The sequence below is a fragment of the Gymnodraco acuticeps genome, unplaced genomic scaffold, assembly GCF_902827175.1.
Source record: "Gymnodraco acuticeps unplaced genomic scaffold, fGymAcu1.1, whole genome shotgun sequence".
Taxonomy (NCBI): domain Eukaryota; kingdom Metazoa; phylum Chordata; class Actinopteri; order Perciformes; family Bathydraconidae; genus Gymnodraco; species Gymnodraco acuticeps.
In genome coordinates this window covers 1707448-1728503 of record NW_022990358.1, presented here as the reverse complement: position 1 = coordinate 1728503, position 21056 = coordinate 1707448, and the positions used below count along the sequence as shown (strand labels likewise).

The 21056-nt window shown below is 40.5% G+C and overlaps 2 protein-coding genes across 3 annotated transcripts; both read left to right on the top strand.

Annotated features, from left to right (window-relative positions):
- Positions 1-824: 824 nt before the first annotated feature.
- Positions 825-20981, top strand: LOC117551257 (nucleoporin p54-like). Of its 2 annotated transcripts, XM_034224057.1 has the most exons (14): positions 825-947; positions 8178-8261; positions 8416-8451; positions 9000-9086; positions 9237-9395; positions 9917-10155; positions 10237-10424; positions 10835-11031; positions 11128-11182; positions 14235-14328; positions 14861-14968; positions 15131-15250; positions 20155-20265; positions 20426-20981. In XM_034224057.1, exons 1-14 carry the CDS (start codon positions 905-907, stop codon positions 20552-20554), a joined length of 1650 nt encoding a protein of 549 aa, XP_034079948.1. In that variant the 5' UTR covers positions 825-904; the 3' UTR covers positions 20555-20981. The 2 variants fall into 2 exon arrangements, with proteins under 2 accessions (XP_034079948.1, XP_034079949.1); XM_034224058.1 differs by lacking the exon at positions 8416-8451 and having other exon boundaries at positions 20426-20632.
- On the top strand, positions 954-4070 carry LOC117551258 (piggyBac transposable element-derived protein 4-like). The gene is made up of 2 exons (XM_034224059.1): positions 954-3451; positions 3595-4070. Exon 1 carries the CDS (start codon positions 2560-2562, stop codon positions 3235-3237), a length of 678 nt encoding a protein of 225 aa, XP_034079950.1. The 5' UTR covers positions 954-2559; the 3' UTR covers positions 3238-3451; positions 3595-4070.
- Positions 20982-21056: the final 75 nt, after the last annotated feature.

Genomic DNA, 21056 nt, shown 5'->3' with positions numbered 1-21056 from the left:
TAAGGCTCTATTGTCTTGGTACAGTATGGAGTAAAGGTAATATCCTGCTGGTGTTTGTGAGCTGTCATAGTATAAATCACATAACAGGATACATCAAAAAAGGGAAAACACAGAAACACCACCCTTATTTTACTTTTGACAAATATATCAATCGAGAATATACCCCTACATGACCCACCATTGTAGCTTATTTTACAGTATAACTTTGATAATGTTTTTTCATAAAAGATGTTCTCACAATTTTTATCTGAGTCACAAGACTAGCAAATCCAGGAGAAAATAAAATGTTTGTGATTGAGGGTACTGTAAATGGAAGGGTCGATACATTGGCCAAGAGGGCTTTGGAGGTTTAATGTGACAATAAAGGTATAGGAGAGAGGGAGAAAGGAGGAAAACACATCAAATTCAAAAGAGTGTCAAAGTTAGCAGGTAGGTAGGTCATGGGTTCGAGATAGAGGGGAACAAGGTTATGGTTGGGGCACTGAAAATGATTACACCAGACATGCTTGAGTCAGTGATGCCTGCAATAGGAGTCAGTGGAGCACTTAGTTATGTGTAATACAGTAATAGGGGCATAGGCATATGCCCCCATGGGATGCAGAGAGAAATTATTAGGAATAATCCGTGGGAATTGTGGATACCTGAATTGACATTAATATGATTACTGATAGGCCATGGTTAATACAATGTTAATACAATGTTTTAATATATATGATACGGTGCTATGGTAGCTGATCTGGAAAATGAGATTTATAATAGGAGTCGATTGTAAAACAAGCATGGAAAACAACATGTAGGTCGTAACACGCCTTATCAGACGATGGCGCTAAAGCGCCTCTAGACCGGATGTCAACCGCCGCTAAAGAAGCAGAAGAAGAACTGCGAAGACGAAGAAGAAGACAACATGGCGTTCAGTTTTGGCGGCGCAGCGGCTAACCCTGCAGCAAGTAAGTTTAATAAACGTGGGAGTAGTTTAATAATGCTGCAAAGAAAGATGCTACTTACATAGTGTCTAAATAGTGTTATTTTGGTGTACATTCACGATCAATTACACTAATAAACGGTCAACTGACAGCGCAAGTTTCTGTCAACAGTCATGAGAGTTGGATATTTTACCGGCCGACAAAATAAATAATGCGATATGCTTTCTCTATCTGAGACCTGCATATGTCTTTTTAACCAGATTTGGGAATAGTTTAACTCTTTCAAGTAAACGGCTCTCTTTTGCTACCCAACCTCACTGCATGTGTCCCGTTATGTTGTAGCTAGCCCTTAGCTAACGTTAGCTGTTTTGGCTAATGAACAATCCTCAAGTTTACTCATGTCAACGTTAAAATATGAGCTTCTAGTTTGCAGTGGTGTAAAGTAACTAAGTACATTTACTCAAGTACTTTAAATGCAATTTTGAGAAACGTGTACTTCAGTGCTTCAATGTTTTGCTACTTTGTACTTCTACCCCACTACAATTCAGAGGTAAATAGTGTACTATTACTCCACTACGTTTATTTAACCATTAAGAGTCCCTGGGGCCATTTTTCAGCCATTCAGGTTTTCATGTTCATGCCATTTTGGCTGTGTTGAATGAATATTGCTCAAACTTGCCAGAGGATATTCTTTTTTAGTTGTATATTGAATTGTCGTATCAGTTTTTTAAATTAGCCTAAAATGGCTAAGCTACACAAAAACCGACACATTAGTTCCTAGCGGCAAAAAATGCCCCATTGAAAACCATTGAAAATGCTTTTTTTGACCCCACATTTATCTTATCATAAACTCTTGATTTCCTTTATGTTAAGATTTCATTTTGAACTTCTAGCTTTCAATTTTCAATTTTTACATTTGTCTACAAGATGGCGATAATTTTAACCCTTTGAAGCCTGCAGCAAAATGTCACACTTGTTACTGTTTTCTGCAAGGGTCACTTGCTACTGAAATTATGTGTGTGTCACTTTTGATGTTGTATAATGGTGTGTGTGTGCGTGTGTGTGCGTGTCCAACTTCAAAATACTTTTCTCTTAGAAGGCCACACTGCATAATAATCTAATTCAATAATAAAAACAATGAGTTGCGAGAACCAAAACTTTGTTTTGGTTCTCGCAAAACAAAGTTTTGGTTCTCGCTCAGGTTGTTTATACAGGTGCACTGCAGCCATGGTTATAAGTATTACTATCAGTGCAGGAGTAGTCTTTTTGGAGATGGCAAGGCATTACAGCACACAGGAAGCTCTGGACATCATCATGCACTCTCATTGCGAGGATGGCTCCTCATCCTCCTCCGTGGACTCTGAGGCTGACACAGAAGAGGCCTCAGAGTCCATGGCGGACGCCTCAGAGGTGGGAACAGACCAGCTAGAGTCCAACTCAGACTCATCTGAAACTGAGAGCGGAGGGGAGATGGAGGAAGCAGCTGCGGGATGGACTTCAAAAAATGGTAAAGTGTTTTGGTCTCCCACAAACACTGAGACGCTCCGCTACGTCCCAGCAGCCAGAAGTTTGACCCCGGGACCAACACTATGCTGTCCCCCGAATCAGTGACCCGGCATCCAGCTTTGCACTGCTGATGACAGATGACATCCTGCAGCATATTGTGTCCATGACAAACCTGCATGGGAGACGGTCAATTGCAGAGTGGCGAGATATGGACACAGAGGAACTGCAGGCTTACGTGGGGCTGCTCATTTTGGCCGGTGTTTACAGGTCAAAAAATGAATCGACCCTCAGCCTCTGGAGTGAGAAATCGGGACGGAGCATTTTCCGAGCCACGATGTCCCACAGGAGGTTTCACCAAATCAGCCGAACACTGCGGTTCGACGACAAGCTATCCCGATTGCGGCGCCATGATGACAAGCTGGCTGCTTTCCGCAAAGTCTGGGATATGTGGACGCACCGCCTGCCGATGCTGTTCAGCCCATTCAGCGACGTCTGCGTGGATGAACAGCTCATCCCATTCAGAGGCAGGTGCAGCTTCAAGCAGTATATGCCAAAAAAGCCGGCCAAATACGGTATAAAGATTTGGGCAAACTGTGATGTAAAATCCTCATACGCCTGGAGACTGCAGGTGTATACAGGCAAAGCAGCTGGCAGTCCTTCTGAAATCAACCAGGGGATGAGGGTGGTCCTGGAGATGACAGAGGGGCTCCAGGGACACATCATTACCTGTGACAATTTGTTCACGTCCTTCACACTGGCTGAGGAGCTGCTCAGGAGAAAACTGGCCCTGGTTTGCACAATTCGCTGAAACAAGCCTGAGCTTCCCCTAGGCGATCCTCTCCTCCACCTTTGCCTTTACGAAGACCCACACACTGGTCTCTTACATCCCTCGACGTGGCAGGAATGTGCTGCTTCTAAGCACGAAACACCGCAGTCCAGACGTAAGCGACGAAATGAAGAGAAAGCCAGTCATAATCAAAGACTACAACCGATGCAAAGGAGGTGTCGACAACCTTGATAAGGTAGGCACATGTATTCTTACTCTTATATTCTTGTCTGAAATATATGTAAGTTTCTTTCAAATGAGCATTTTCCTATAAAATAATTAATATTTGCATCATGAGAGAAAATGCTTGGAATCATTTATTCAAATTGTTTTTGTTAGGTTGTTGCCACCTACTCCTGCAGGAGGAGAACAAATCGCTGGCCACTTGCCCTCTTCCACAACCTGGTTGACATTTCCCATTACAATGCCTACGTCCTGTGGACATCAATCGAGCCATCCTGGCAGCAGCAAAAACCATACAGGAGGAGGCTCTTCATTGAAGAGGTGGGAGAAATGCTGGTGACCCCACACATCAAGAAGAGAGGGCGCCTTCCCCGCTCATCAGCCGCTGCAACAATGGTGTCAGATCTGCAGGGTGCTGCTGCAGGCCCCTCTCTCATCAGTGAACGGAAGAGCGGGAGGCAGTGCCACTTTTGCATGGACAGAAGAGTTTGCAGCACCTGCTGCAAATGTGTGAAATTCATATGCAAGGACCACAGTCTGTCCATTTGCAGCCCCTGCTCCACCTGAGCTGGACTCTCACAGTGTTCATTCAATGTTCATCTTTGTAAAATAAATGTTTTTCTGGTTCAAAATGATCTTGTATTATTCATTTTAGTCAGGCTGGAGTAGTTTTAAAAGACTGACTCTTTGAAAGTGGGAACAAATATGAATATATCATATTTTTATAGCAACTTTTGTGAAGGTGGCATTTTCTGGCTTTAGGAACACGAGTGTGAGTTTTTGTTTAAATCTGACGCTGCAAAACAAATAACAATGCATTCAAATTAATTTTGCTGCCTATCATTGACCAATCTAGGGACCTAATAATAACAATAATCAAATATTCCTTGAAATGTATTTTTTGAAATTTTTTTTAGTTTTTTTTCAATAAAAAAACTGGAGTTTTTTTCAACAAACTGGCATTTAAAGGGTTAAAATCCCCAAAATATAATTCATTTTTTCATATGTGTATGTCAGGCTGGATTAGTTTTAAAAGACTGACTCTTTGAAAGTGGAAATAAATATTAATATATCATATTTTTATAGCAGTTTTTGTGAAGGTAGCATTTTATGGCCTTAGGAACAAATACATTTTTAAGGTTAATACCTTTTAGTTACCGTAGTTACATTACATTGCATTTAGCTGACGCTTTTATCCAAAGCGACTTACAATAAGTACATTCGACCAGGAAGACACAACCTTGAAGAAAACAGAATCATATAAGTACATCAGGTTTCATAGAGCCAAACATTTCAAGTGCTACTCAACTGGCTTTAGGTAAGCCAGTCCTTTATTAGTATAAAAGTGCTTCGTTAATCGTTCTAACGCTCGAAGTGGAGTCGAAAGAGATGAGTTTTCAGTTTGCGCCGGAAGATGTGCAAGCTATCTGCCGTCCTGATGTCAATGGGGAGCTCATTCCACCATCTTGGAGCCAGGACAGCAAACCCACGTGTTTTCGCCGATGGGAACTTGGGTCCCCCTCGCAGCGAGGGCGCAGCGAGTCGTTTGGCTGATGCAGAGCGTAGTGCAGTGTTACCAGATTTGGATTAATGATGTGAAATGTAATCAACACAACACAAAACAAAACTTTATTTACACCTGGAGTAAATTCACAAGCTACCCCATTATACAAATGATGCAAATTTTAGGAGAAGAGACTGCGGTACTTTAGAGAATCCAACTGCACTTTCACTATCCGACGTGTTTATGATGCGCCAGCGGACGTCATAAATGTGCGTCTGCTGCTGTGGGGAAACTACAGTTTTCTATACAGCGGACTACAACATGGATGTTTAATAAGAACGAGGGACTACTGTAAACTCATCTAGAGACTGCACCGTGCTTTGATGCTGTTGCTTTATGAACAACAGAGAAACATATTCTTCATGACCAAAGTTGGAATTTAAATAAAAAAGGAAAGTGAAACTTATGCTCGTCGCCCTCTCCCTCCGGTCCACATTAATACAAATGATCCCAATACGTATGATTGTATGAAAATATCTTAAAATCAATACAAATGTATTTATTATAAACGTTAGTCCTTAACATCTATCACTGTGTATATCACCATTCAAACATCTTTTAAAAGTTGAACAAACCCCACACAGCTCAGTAAAGACTGTGAGATGTTGACTTTATTTGATCATTTCAGTAAAAACTAACGTTCATATTTCTCTTTTTGATTATAATACTGATGAACGTTCAAAACAAAGCACTTTGGCAACTTACCACATACGTTTAAAAATGCTTAATAAGCACCGTAACTTTCATGATATAATTTCTCGGTCATAATCGGTTGTTTCCGTGAACGGCCGACTGTTGTGTGACGGCAAATGCTGCGGCCGCAAGGCATCGTGGGGCAGCATTTTCTCCTCTCCTTTCGGTTAGGGAGGTCCAGTAGTTCCTAAGCTAAAGGAGGTTATAAAGGAAGTTTGAAACCTCCTTTCCTATCATCTATCTAGAGAATTCGAACGGCACTTATCATGGCTGCCACTGAGGGACTTCCGGGTCATTTCACTCCGTTAGGAAGGTTCCTAAGCTAAATGGACTATTCGACTGAAACCCTGGACTTTTACTTGTAACAGAGTATTCCTACACTCTAGTATTTCTACTTTTACTTAAGTACAATATCTGATCACTTCTCCCACCTCTATTAGCTATTGAAATCCGTTGTAGCTGTACGCTAATGTAACTGTCACGACACTCAACACTCATAGCACTCTCTATGTTCATGTGAAGGCACGTCCGGGTTTTCATTTGGTGCCAAAACTACAGCATCAACTGCAACATTTGGCTTTGGCTCAGCAGCCGCCGCCGCCGCCTCATTCGGATTTGGCAGTAAGTCCATAGATCCGATGGTCACTAAAGAGGGTACCTCTCCTCATCTGAGCCCCAATAATCAAAGCTACTCGGCTGTGTTGTTGGGCAGTTGTATTGAAGAGATCGACTAGGTCTGTCTCATCCAGATTCGTAGGAACAGCAACTTATACACCCACCTGCCACTTCATTAGGTACATTTAATGCGTATTCAATACAACAATGCTGCCTCTACATGCATAATAATGTTCAGTTTACTTTGACACTGTAGGAGAGGTATCACTTTAAAAACATTGTTATGATTGAGCTATTAGTAGGCAGTGGTGATAGACTTGTATTTATTACTAATATTTTGTCTATGGCATTTACATCTGAGGGGCAGAATAGTAGAATTACCTCAACATAATGTACTCCAGCATTACACAAATATCCACTAAGAACTCAATTATAAACATAGTTTGTATTGGATTTAATGATGTTATTAGTATTACATTATTACTGTTATCTTTTTAATATATTCTTTAATTAGTTATTTCTCACATTGTCTTTTATTTCCAAAAGTAATTTGATATAGTGAAACAGCTTCCTTTACAAAGGGTTACAATATATAAAGTTGTATTCTTCAAACATGAAAGTAAATAATAATTGAAAACAAATTATAACATATAATAAAAACAGTAACCAATGCAAATAACAAGCATATCAAAATGTAAAATAAATATGGGTTATTTATAGGGATGCACGATATTGGTTTTTTTGAAACCGATACCGATAACTTCCTGCTTCTCAAGACCGATACCGATAACCGATAATAATATAATATATATATTAAATGTACCTGTAGTTTTTGCACACCTGGTGGTAAAAAAAGACTAGTAGTGAGCAAAATGAAGTTAGAGATCGTTTTAGCCCTGGGGTCGTCTCTGGCAAACTTCTTGCCTTTTTCAAAGGCCTCGTCGATAGGTAAAAGCCCCGGTGCCTTTGCAGCTGGCTTTGGATTCGCCGCTAGTTTAGCAGCGCAGGCGTCTTCGTACGCTTTTAACACACCATCGTAGCGATGGCGATGTTTCAGGTGACTAATCAGGTTGGAAGTATTATAGCTCGTTGCCTTTTTCCCTCCTCATGGAACTTCTGCATTGCATTTGTTAATACAAATAGCAAGCGAACTATCTAACTCTGAAACTTTGAAATAGTCCCATACTACCGGCGACATGTTTGTTTACTGTCCTGGCTTCACGGCCGCACACCATTTACGTCACAGCCAGGCATGAGTTTGTGGATTTGTGAAAAGTTCCCCTCTTCCTAAACCACTAATACCACAGTACTGGCAAAACGGGAGGAGCCGAGTGAAAAACAAGCGCCCCTCATCCCAATCCACCCACACCGCAGTATTTTTAACTTTTTTTTACCCAAAAAATATATTGTATATTATCGGGGCTATTAATACTTTTATCGGGTTTATCGGGATGACGTCATAATTCCTAATATCGGACCGATAATTATCGTGCACCACTAGTTATTTATAAGTTCACCTTACATAGGTAGGTACACATTGCCAGTCTAAAATACATAAGGAAATATTTAATTGCATCCAATTTATGTATCTCAAAATGAAATGCAGTACATTTTCAACATTATTTAATTTAAACTCCCTTTTAGTCCTTTCCATCTTTCTATAAAAAATCACTCCGTAATCGTGGCATGTCGTTTAGCAACATGTGGATTTGGAATCATTATGATCAAACAACATCGATATGAAAACAGAGAAAATGATCTCTTCTTGTGATAACTATTGGTAGTTATCACACAGCCCTGGTTATATCCAAACCTCTGTCTGCCAGTTTAACTCACTGCCGTTCTTGTGTCTGCTTTTTTCTTTTAGCTCTTACAGCTCCTGGTTTTGGGGCAGCCCCCACCGCTGCTGCTGCACCAGCCACAGGATTCAGTTTTGGCTCCACCAACACTGGTAAGATACAGGTGTTATAAACAAAGCCATGGTTTTAAGATACCTGAAGACTGTGTTTACAATATATGTAGTCCCATACGAGGCCTGACCTTTTGTCCTTTTAACTCCTTCATGTCATTCTCTCTTTCTCGCTGCCTGCCTCCGCTGGCTGCAGGATTTGGGGGGCTGGGAGCTGGAAACACCACGGCTGGTGGGTTTAGTTTTGGGGGGTTTGGTTTAAATGCCAACCCAGCAGCAGTCAGCGTTAATGTGGGGTGCTTTGGTACAGCAACCACCACTGGCACTGTTTTCAATTTTGGTAATAGCCTGGCTAGCACAGGTAGATGACCTTTGTGATTTAATGAATCAGTACAGTCTGTCTGTAAACACATTTTCATCCATTTTCACATCTGTGTGGTGCAGTGATTTTTCATCTCACTTGTGGCTTTGTCTCAAAGTGTCATGCATCGTAGTTTCCATTTGCATGAGGAGACAAAATGTTGTATCATGCACTCACCTTTTGATTTCTTTGCAAATCTAGTACATTTTCACCTTCTCTGTAAAAAAAGATAAGCAATGCTAAATGGGGAAAAAATCAGTGTCCCTTTCTGTTAATCTTCAAAGCTCTGTCATGACTTTAAGCTCCCTATATGTCAGTCAGCTATTTCATTCTTTTTTATTTACTCCATTTATCTATCTTTCAACCCTTTTTGTATCACCTCCTCCATCTCAATTGGCATGATTTGCTTAACATTTCAGGTACGTTTGGTGGCTTTGGGGCAGCTGCAGCAACTGCACCTGCACCAGGATCCACTTTTAGCTTTAGTACTCCTGCCAACACCACAGGTCAGCAGTGTAACTCTTATTGCTTTTCTTTGTGTATGTTTATGTCAAGGAAATACAAGTTGCGTGCATACAGCGTTTAAAAAAACAAATTTCCAGTAACAAAAAACATAGGATATTTGTTCTCACTGTTGATACTTTGTTCTGTTTTAGGAGGCCTGTTTGGTAACACACAGAACAAAGGTTTTGGGTTCTCCTCTGGGCTTGGTACCGCGGCTCCTGCTGGGGCAACAGGATTTGGAACTGGATTAGGAACAACAACCCTGGGAGGGTTTGGAGGTTTTAATATCCAGCCCACTCAGCAGCAGACAGGTAAGACCTGGATCTCAAGGACAGCCGTTGTCAATACAGAAAATTCAAGCTTATATCTGAAATTGCTTCTCGGTTAGTTAATTATCAGTTTCTTAGGCAGTATTATCATGAAAATGAAATGAAAAGCACATTTAATAGTCGGCTCGTCACTGACGATAATCACATTGAAGTACGTTTGAGCGGCAAAAGAAACAGGGAATTCAAACCATTTCAAAATCCAACCTATAATTATTTTCTCAGCAGGGTCACACACACAGACTTCCATTACAACTCTACAAACGGTTTACCTCTTATCCCTGCAGAGGGCGACAACAATCACATGTTTACAGAAATCAGCATTATTATCGTCATCAATACAAATGTGCAGTTGAAGCACACAGAAAATACTGTTTATTAAGTTGTGACATTTTTGGGGACTTTTGTAGTATTGCCCTGTTAATATAAGACCATAAAGATGTTTCCGGAAATGTAAAGGACTACACAATCTGACGTGATATTTGACCTCACCTGCCCCCTACCAGGAGGCTTGTTCGGTCAGCCGGCCCAGCAGCAGGCCCAGCAGCAGGCTCAGGCTCAGACCACCCAGCTGTATCAGCAGGTCACTGCTCTGTCAGCCCCCACCTTGTTAGGAGACGAACGTGACACCATCTTAGCCAAATGGAACCAGTTACAGGCTTACTGGGGAACTGGGAAGGGCTACTACAGCAACAACAACCAACCTGTCGACTTCACGCAGGAGAACCCATTCTGCAGGTTCAAGGTAATGACCGATAGTTCATAAAAGTGTACTTTAGGTTCTTTTGAACTTCATCAAATGGTATTTCTGTGATTTGTTTCCTAGGCGGTGGGCTATAGCTGTGTCCCAGTGAGTAAGGATGAGGACGGTTTAGTGGCCTTACTTCTCAATAAAAAGGAAGCTGATGTGCGAGCGCAGCAGCAGCAGCTGGTGGAGACTCTTCACAAAGTCCTGGGAAGCAACCAGTCTCTCACTGTCAATGTGGATGGTGTCAAAGCCCTGCCCAATGACCAGTAAGTAACTATAATATGTCATTCAGTACTATTACACACTTGGAAGACAAGGAAATGTAATTGTATTTATGTTCAACATTTCAACGACAAAGCGATTTAAAGTGCTTACAAATAAGCAACACTTTAGCAAACAAACACGTCTTCTGCCTTGATTTAAAGAATTGAGAGTTGCAGCAGACGTGAAGTTTTCTGGTATTTTATTCCCAATAGATGGGGTGTAAAAAAAAACGCTGATTGTACATGTTTAGTTTTGACTCTGCGAACAGAAAGCAGACCGTTCTGGATGGTTCATAATGTAGCAAAGGATCAGAAATGTGTTTTGGTCCTAAACCAAAGCAAGAATTTTAGGTGTAATAAATTCTATAAATGTAAAAAATGTAATTTAAATGTTTGTGTGTCCTTTGCCCTAGGACTGAGGTGATCATTTACGTGGTGGAGCGTTCTCCTAATGGCACCTCCAAGCGGATCCCTGCCACCACACTCTTCAGTTATCTGGAGCAGGGCAACATCAAGGCCCAGCTCGCATCGATCGGAGTGGCCATGTCTGGGACGCGCACAGAGCTGTCTCCAGCTCAGCTCAAACAGCTGCTGCAGAATGCACCTGCAGGTAAATGCATAGTTGTGTCATCATCTTGATGATTTTAATTAGTTTGTTGGTGATTAGAAGTTATTTACTTATGAGGATGTTGTCTCCTCTAACTAGGAGTGGACCCCATCATTTGGGAGCAGGCTAAGGTGGACAACCCTGAGCCAGACAAGTAAGTGAACAAAGGGGGTTTATGAACAATGTGATGATGGGGAGTAGATCCTCAATATTCTCTAGTTACTGAATTTTAGGCCCCGGCCACACGAGGACGATAACGGTAAAACGCATACGCAATCGCAATTGCAAAAAAGGCTTCCGTCCACACGCAATAGACACCGGAAAGTTTCTGTCCACACGAGACAGCTCCGTTTAGCTCCAACCGCTGGAGAAGCTGCAGTACATATGCCGAGCCTGTACGTGGCGCTGTAACTTCCTCCACAAAAGCAGCAAAGTTGTAATTGTTGCCCTTCTGTTTATTCTCCGCGGTGGGGGCTGTTAACTGTGTTCTTATTCTCAGCGTCCAGGAAAGAGAAGCTTAAAAAGGAGACTAAATGGAGTCTCTGGAGGTTCAAAATTGGTACTTTAATTAATAAAAAAGGCGCGGTAAAGTCACAAACAGGATATTGTTCGACAGGAGAGAAAGTCTGCAGCTTCCTCTCCCAGGTGCTGGCCGTGCAGAAGAGAGCTTACAAGCATTCGTCCTTCCCGCTTGCTCGCTCCTCCTCTCTGTGAGCTGTAGTGACGTAAGGGACTTCCCCCCTCGTTCGTCTGTGTCCGATATCGCGTTAAACAGAGGATTTCGACATTTTACATTCATTGCTTACTTCCACATGCCTTTTCTCCTCCTTATCTCTTTCATAACTTTATATGTAATACATGTTAACGGCGTCAATAGCCACTTTAATGATACTAATGGGCGGTAGTCCCGGATGTCGTCATGAAGGATTTTCAGAATAAAAGCTTAACAACTGGTTGTGCACAAGAACTTCTGGTTTTTCAGTATAAAACAGCATTTAAACTGACGGTATGTTTAAGGTACATTATGCTATCAAAACATTGATTTTAATTTCTAACAGGGCCGAGGAAACCGGGCAGAGTTTTTCGCCAGTCAACGTGTATTAAAGTTGAAATCTTCCGGACAAAATTATAAAAGTGCCGGTCAAAGGTCTTCTTTGTTATTTATTGAGCTTTAAAACAAATGAATAACGACTCTATATAATGTAATAATAAAATACACGGAGCCTCTCTTTTTCCTCCCTCTCTTCGGACAGCGCCAGTGTCTGTCTCATGCAGCAGCTGATCCAGTCAGTGACCCGGCCGACAGTAAAAAATAAACATATTTATAACTAGTTTAGGTAGTTTGAGAGGAAATTAAAATAGCTAAGGGTGATGATCTGACTTGAAGTGTGTGTTTTGCTCCGTTCACCGCTGCATCACAGCGGGAGGAGCTGCAGGTGAGCAGAGCTGCGTGTCTCCGTCCTGTCAGATTAGACTTCACTCGCGTTTATGTCCATGTCGAGAGAAAGATAAATAATCTGAATTCAGTGTGCAGTTTACTTTGATGCGGGGGTGCGCAGCAGAGGTGGGGAGAGGCGGGGCTATTGCCTCATCATTATCAGAAAATGATGGTATAGGGCGTACACACGGAGCCGTTGGACCCCCAGAGCGTTGCGTATGCCGGTCTATCCACCTTGGGACCCGTTATCGTTACCGTAGTCGTTTAGTGCCGTATTCTGTCGTCCTAGTGTGGCCGAATGGTCTATATGACATAGAACGGTAACGGAAACGACCGTTATCGTCCTCGTGTGGCCGGGGCCTTAAATTCAACCAACATACTTGCATTTGACCTTCCTGGTTAACACTTACTGTACCAACTGCTTAAATGCTAGCTAAATCAGAGCTAAGATTGTATATAATTCTCTCAAGCCCCATTCCAACTTGAGCGGTGGGCGATATTGAAAAATATAATATCACGATATTTTTCAAGCAGTATCACGATAGACGATATTTATCACGATATTTTTTCATGTCAGTTATTATGGTTATTTTTCAAGTTACTTAACAGTACAACCAAGGTAACAAAAACTAAAATAAAAAGGAGTAACAGACCAAAATACCATTTCAAACTGGTTTTAATTCTGCAATGAATCCCTGAATGAACAATTCAACAGGAATTTTGATATGGCTTCCTCAGTGTTCAAGTAGGTAGGCCTACACCCTACAACAAACGTTAACACTGGTTTCTTCGCCAAGTAAAGTGCACTCTCTTGCTAAATAAAATAAAATATTCAAGGCACAGTTTCTCAGTATAAAAATTCACTTTCTGTTTTAGGTAGCACTAGCAGTGATGTAACATCAATACACATGAAAAGGAGAGTAAAACATAACTAAGTAAAACATCAATGAGGAAAAGTCAGTGCCAAACAATTAAAACGTAAGCTTTAGACTTGAAGTGCAATCAAAGACTTTAGCATAACTGAACATCTGTTTCAAAAGGGAAAAACAATATAAATACCTTTATTGATCAAATATAAGCCAACAGAATCAACCAAGACAATAAATAAAGTGCAATACTGTGAATCCTGACTAGACAGCTTGGTTTTTACTAACCGTTATCAGTATTTAGTTACTTCGGAATCATTTTGAAGCGTGTATTACAATTAAATCACAATAAAATAGGTTCATTTTGTCGTAGTTGGTTCCCACCACAGTATTTACATGGTTATAAGCCCCGCCCCCTCTCCAGCGCGTCCTGTTTGAATCTTTTTTCTCCTGCTCTTAATCAATTATTTTCTTAACTCCCTGCACCACCTATGCAATAAAGAGCTACTCGTTTTACGCGTTTATCCTAATTGGATGCACATTTTCATTTAAAAGAAGCTTCACACAACCAAATCAGAGCTTCATATTTTATGAGGTTAGTGTTATACATTTTTTCAGATTTGGGTGTTTGCAGCTGCTGCCTAGACTTCCTATATATATTGAATCAAAGTTCAATTAAACAGCCCTTTTTTCTCAAGAGATTTAAAAGTGTTTCCACATGTCACTCATTATTTCAACAAAATAATAATGGATGGCTCTGACATGCTTGAACATTGTCCATTATGCACCGCTTTTCTGCCTGTTGCTTTTCTGCCTGTTGCTTTTCTGCTAAAAAAAAGACATGAAGTAACATTATGTACAAATGCATGTTTTCATTTAATTTAATACAAAAATATGTCCAGACTAATACCAGTGCCCATGGTGGGTTTCAAGGAGCTCCTTCGCAGGCTGCAGTTCCAGGAGCAGATGACCAAACAGCACCAGACCAGAGTGGATGTAAGTGAAAACACTGCTGTCTGTTTTAGCTCTCCAAATGTCAAAGAAAGACTCGCTGGACATGGGCACAGTGCCTTCTGATAATCAACAAAGGTATTTTGAACCAGAGTTTGTGGTGTCAAGGACAGAGTACACAGATGTCCAATAAATGCTGCCAACAGGTTGTTTATAGCCAAAATAAATATTATAAATACAGCCACAAGTGTTTACTTTTGTGTATCAATGTGAAGCTCTTTTTGTGTCTTTTTCCCTATTTTAGAGAACTTCGGCCTCCATTTCTTGCATGAAAGGACCTTTTATTAACAAGCTTCATTAATATTATAGTGGCAAAGGGAACTCGCCACTCACTATTTGTTGAGGGAAACTGTGTGTAGGACTGAGTTGAAAAACTGAACATAGTTTGTTGTTGAGCTAAATTGTTTTCTATTAAAAATGTTATCGGTAGAGAAATGTCAAAAATGTTAATAATTTACCTCCCTTCCTTTTTCCCACACAAATACTCTCCACAAAAACACCCACACATGGACTACAGATTATTTCCGGTGACATTAGTGAACTGCAGAAGAACCAGGCGACAACAGTGGCCAAGATTGCGCAGTACAAGAGGAAGCTGATGGATCTCTCTCACAGGGTGCTGCAGGTAGCTGCTCTCTTTGTTCAGCCACATTTTGTTGGTTATTGACAAGGTCTGTGATAAAAGACTTGTCCCCACTTAGAGTTTGAATGCCCAGGCACTGTCTGTGTGTCCAATATTTTCTTTGATATTGATCACTCCTCCCTCCCATCCCTGTTTTCCTGCCAGGTGCTGATCAAACAGGAGATCCAGAGAAAAAGTGGCTATGCTATCCAAGTGGACGAGGAGCATCTCAGAGTTCAACTGGATACCATTCAGTCTGAGCTGAATGCGCCCACGCAGTTCAAGGTAAGGGTGCCTAAACCAGTGCCGCTTCTAGACCAATTTGACTAGGGGGGTCAGGCTGGGGCCAGTTATTTCATGAGAGGGGCACAATAAAAGCGGGTTACAAAGACAGTATAAAGTTATTGTGTAAAATAAACATAAAATACAGTAATTGGTATTTGTTTTTGTAAAGGTATTTGTTTTAGTACATTTAAGTTACAGTCCTTTGTTTCAGTGGTTTTTTTCATTTAGAGTATTTGTTTTAGTAACTTTAAGTGACAATTTAATTAAAAAACATAAACAGTATTTGATTTTATATGAGGTAATGAACAGTTTAATCTCCATTGTACATCCGGGTCTCTGATTTGATTTAGTTCCAATAAATTGTAATATTGTAACCTTTTTTTTGGAGCGGTGCCACGGGGGTCCCTGGTCGGTGTTACGGGGGCAATGGCCCCTGTTGCCCCCGCCCCCCTAGAACCGCCCCTGGCCTAAACCAAACAAGTTATACATGCATGCTGACCGTGGACATTTTTCCATCCATCGAGCTCTTATTAGAATGTAAATCAGGATAACAAGGGTTTACTCTGTTTGAAAATGATATATTACCAAAACAAATTGGTTTTCAACAATTAATTCAATATCCTGTAAGTTGGTAGATAACTTATAAGTTATTCAGGAAATAAAACAGTTTTTATTGGTATTATTTTCGCTATCTGGTTACATTGCAATTATTTATTTTTATTTATTATTTAAGGTGTCCTGTGAAGGTTTCAACGAACTAAAGTGGTTACATTCAATGTTGCTCCCCAAAATGCAGGGTTTTTTTGTTTTAAGTTTGAAACCTGCATTGTTAACATCCATCAATCAATCAATCAATCAATCAATCAATGTTTATTTATATAGCCCAATATCACAAATGTTACATTTGTCTCAGTAGACTTTACAATTTGTACAAAATATCAGTATGACAATACGACACCCTCTGTCCTTAGACCCTCACATCGTACAAGGAAAAACTTCCGAAGAAAACCCACAGTTTAAAGGGGAAAATGGGAGAAACCTCAGGGAGAGCAACAGAGGAGGGATCCCTCTCCCAGGACGGACAGACGTGCAATAGATGCCGTGTGTAAATTGAAAAGATAATACATTTGCAACATAGGTAGTCCAAATATTTGGAAATGCATGTGTGTATAATAGGAAGATGAATCCACGAGGATATCCATCCAGGACCTATGATCCAGGACCACAGCCACGACTCAAGATCCAGGGCTCGCGATCCAGGACACAGGAGCGCAGGATCATCCATGACTCCGGATCCCGGCGTATATAGACACCAAAAAGAAAGACATTTGGGGAAGCTGGGTTAATCGGAACATGAGAGTACACAGGTATAGACAGAGAGAAGGAAGAAGTAAGATGTCCCCCGACAAACTAAGCCTATATCAGCAAAACTAGGGGCTGAATCTAATCAGCCCTAACTATAAGCTTTATCAAAAAGGAAGGTCTTAAGCGCACTCTTAAAAACGGATAGGGTGTCTGCCACCCGAACACAAACTGGAAGCTGATTCCACAAATGTGGAGCTTGATAAGAAAAGGCTCTGGCTCCCATTGTACTTTTAGAGACTCTAGGAACAACCAACAACCCTGCATTCTTGGAACACAATGCCCTAGTAGGACAGTAGGGTATAATGAGTTCTTTAAGGTAAGATGGCGCCTGCCCATTAAGGGCTTTGTAGGCGAGAAGAAGAATTTTAAATTCTATCCTGTGTTCTATAGGGAGCCAGTGTAAGGCAGCAAGAACAGGAGTAATGTGGTCCCTTTTCCTAACTCTGGTTAGTACACGAGCTGCAGCATTTTGAATCAGCTGAAGCGACTTGACTGACTTCTTGGTACACCCTGATAATAAAGAGTTACAATAATCCAGCCTTGAAGTAACAAATGCATGGACTAGTTTCTCTGCATCGTTTTGAGGCAAGATATGCCTAATTTTGCAATGTTACGTAGATGGAAGTAGGCGGTCCTTGAAATTGATTTTATGTGGGCGTTAAAGGATAAATCCTGATCAAATATAACACCAAGATTCCTTACAGTCTCACTGGAGGCCAAATTAATGCCATCCATAGTTAGTATATCCTTAGATAATTTGTTTCGTAGATTCTTCGGGCCAAGTACAATAACTTCAGTTTTGGTCGTGTTTAACATCAAAAAGTTTAAGGTCATCCACGTTTTTAAGTCCTTACGGCAGTCTTGAATTTTATTTAGATGATTAATTTCATCAGGCTTGATTGATAAATATAGTTGAGTATCATCCGCATAACAATGAAAATGTACAGAATGATTCCTTATAATATTGCCTAACGGAAGCATATATAATGTGAACAAAATAGGTCCGAGCACTGAGCCCTGTGGCACTCCCATGGCTAACTTTGGTTTGCGTGGAAGATTCATCATTGACACGTACAAACTGAGAGCGTTCAGATAGATAGGACCTAAACCAGTCTAAAGCAGTTCCCTGTATGCCAACTAAGTGCTCTAGTCTTTGCAATAAGATATCATGGTCGATGGTATCAAATGCAGCACTGAGATCGAGCAAAACAAGAATAGAGACACGTCCCTTGTCAGAGGCTATTAGAATGTCATTTGTGACTTTAACCAGAGCTGTCTCTGTGCTATGATGTGTTCTAAAGCCAGACTGAAAAGCTTCAAATAAATCATTGTTTTTTAAGTAATCACACAACTGTTTTGCGACCGCAAGAATTTTTGAGAGGAACGGAAGATTGGAAATAGGTCTATAATTGGCTAAAACCTCTGGATCGAGGTTGTGCTTTTTAAGAAGCGGTTTTATCACTGCTACTTTGAATGATTGTGGAACATATTCTGATAATAAAGACATATTCATAATATTTAATAAATAAGTGCTAATTAATGGAAAAACTTCCTTCAACAGCTTAGTTGGAATTGGGTCTAACATACACGTTGATGGTTTAGAAGAGAGAATCATTGAATTTAATTGTTCAAGGTTTATGGCTGAAAAGCATTCAAGTTTACTATCTAGTGTAATATTAAAACTTACGTTTCCGGGAGCTGTTGATAACACTATACTGGTCAAAGGCAAGAGGTCATTACATTTGTTTCTAAGAGTAACAATTTTATCGCTAAAAAAGCACATAAAATCATTACTACTGAGTGCTATGGGAATAGAAGGCTCAATCGAGCTGTGGCTTTCTGTCAGCCTGGCTACAGTGCTGAAAAGAAATCTTGCATTATTCTTATTCTCATCTATTAATGAAGAGTAGTAGGCTGCTCTCGCTTTACGCAGTGCTTTCTTATATTCATTGAGAGTAATATGCAAAATTAAACGAGATTCTTCAAGTTTAGTGGAACGCCATATCCTTTCAAGTTGTCTCGACTTTTGCTTTATTTTGCGGGTTTCGGCATTATGCCATGGAGCTAATCTATGTTTTTTTATTTTCTTCTTTTTCAAAGGAGCAACAGAGTCTAATTTTATTCGCAGCGCATCTGTAGCACTATCAACAACATGATCAATTTGGGGTGGTGTACATTTTGTATAAGTTTCCTCCCTTACATGCAGACATGCTATCGAGTTAAGTATTGGTGGAATCTCTTCCTTAAATGTGGCTATAGCACTAACAGATAGGTTTCTGCTGCAGGAGCTTTTGACTAATGCTTTGTAGTCTCGTAACAGTACTTCAAAAGTTACTAAGAAATGGTCGGATAAAGCAGGATTATGCGGTTCGACTAATAGTTGCTCAATTTCAATACCATAAGTCAGAACAAGGTCGAGAGTGTGATTATAGCAGTGGGTTGGTTTATTTACACTCTGACAAAAACCAACAGAATCTAATATAGAGTTAAATACAACAGTAAGGCTATTTTTATCATCGTCAACATGAATATTAAAGTCACCTACGATAATTACTTTATCTGTTTTAAGTACCAAAGTTGATAAAAACTCAGAGAATTCAGATAAGAATTCTGAATAAGGACCTGGTGCACGGTACACTGTAACAAATAAGATTGGCTGCAAAGTTTTCCAGGTCGGATGCGTAAGACTAAAAACGAGACTTTCAAAGGAGGTATAATTTAATTTTGGTTTAGTATTGATAAGTAAACTTGAGTCAAAGATTGCTGCAACTCCACCTCCTCGGCCCGTGCCTCGGGCAATATGAGTATCGATATGGCTGGATGGAGTGGCCTCATTTATGCTGACATATTCTTCATGTCTCAACCAAGTTTCAGTGAGACATCATATATCAATATTATAATCTGATATTAAATCATTTACCAATATTGCTTTAGATGCTAGAGATCTTATGTTTAAGAGACCACATTTAATCTTCCTGTTTTGTTGCACTGTAGTAGTTGTTACATTTACTTTTATTAGGTTATTATGTATGACACCTCTATTAGGTTTTACCTTAACTTGTCCTTGGGCAGACACACACACCGCTAATATTGGGTATTTTATTGGGTTCGGGATTCCTATGGATGACTGCCTAGGAGAGAGCGCAGAGAAGCGTGTAAGACTGCGACTCCGCCTCCTGGTCTCAACTCCAGTTTGTCATGGATTAAGTCCACAAAGCCCTGAAATGTTTGCCGAAATGAGATTTGCACCTTCCAAAGTAGGATGAATGCCGTCTCTCTTAATCAGACCAGGTTTTCCCCAGAACGCTGTCCAATTATTTACGATCCATGTTTGCTAGCGAGCATTATTACTCTTTACTGCCTTTGCCAACGCATAATGTGACACCATTAGCGGTAATGAGTTGTTGGCCATCCTTGGGATAAACAACACATGTTGCCTTTTAAGCTTCATCAAGTTGTATTTTTGGCTTGTCAATCCAACGCTTGGGACAAAGTCTTTGGTGGAGATTTTACAGTATTTGTGTTGTTTTCTCTTCCAGGGTCGGTTGAATGAATTAATGTCTCAGATCAGGATGCAGAATCACTTTGGAGCTGTGAGATCAGAAGAGCGATACAGTGTTGATGCAGACCTCCTCAGGGAAATCAAACAAGTGAGTCGGCAGTTTACAAAATGCATCTTGTTTTAACGTCTTTGCCCTGTAACTGTGGAATCCAGACCTCTGAAAGCACAGTTCCCAAGTAAAGCAAAAGTGTTTTATTTTTCCTGTTGGGCATAAATGGTAACATTTCTTTCTTGTCTGTCCCTCTCAGCACTTAAAGCAGCAGCAGGACGGGTTGAGTCATTTGATCAGTGTCATCAAAGATGACTTGGAGGACATTAAACTCATAGAGCACGGCCTGAGTGACAGTGGACACATGAGAGGAAGCATCCTGAGCTGAGTCTACCCTGCCAACACACTCATACACATGCCCTGACTCAAAATAAATCCTATAAAAAGCTGTCCTGCCTTTCATCAAGACGAGTCATATTATCCTTTTTGTCATGGGAGCAACAAGGTCATGACAGAAGATCTGAATTTGGAGTAGTAGTTACCCTCTTGATCAGCATTTGATCAGGCCCCACTATCTGTACCAACAAAACAAGGAAGGTTTATACCGAACTGATAAAGAGTGGAAAGACTCATCATCGTCTAACAACATCTGGCCTACCTAATGTTTAATCAGATTATGCATATGAGACAGTTTGAGCCTGCCCTGTGAACAAATCGTGGGATTGAGTGTGTTGTGATTGAATACATTGTAAATACAACTTTGTATTTCTTTTTTTATGCGGTTAGAATGTAATAAATGTCAGTTAAATTGTCAACAAGTTCTTCACTACATCCCTTTCCTTGCAAACTTAATATAAAGGTCGGGCTGTACCGAACATCACCTTTGTATC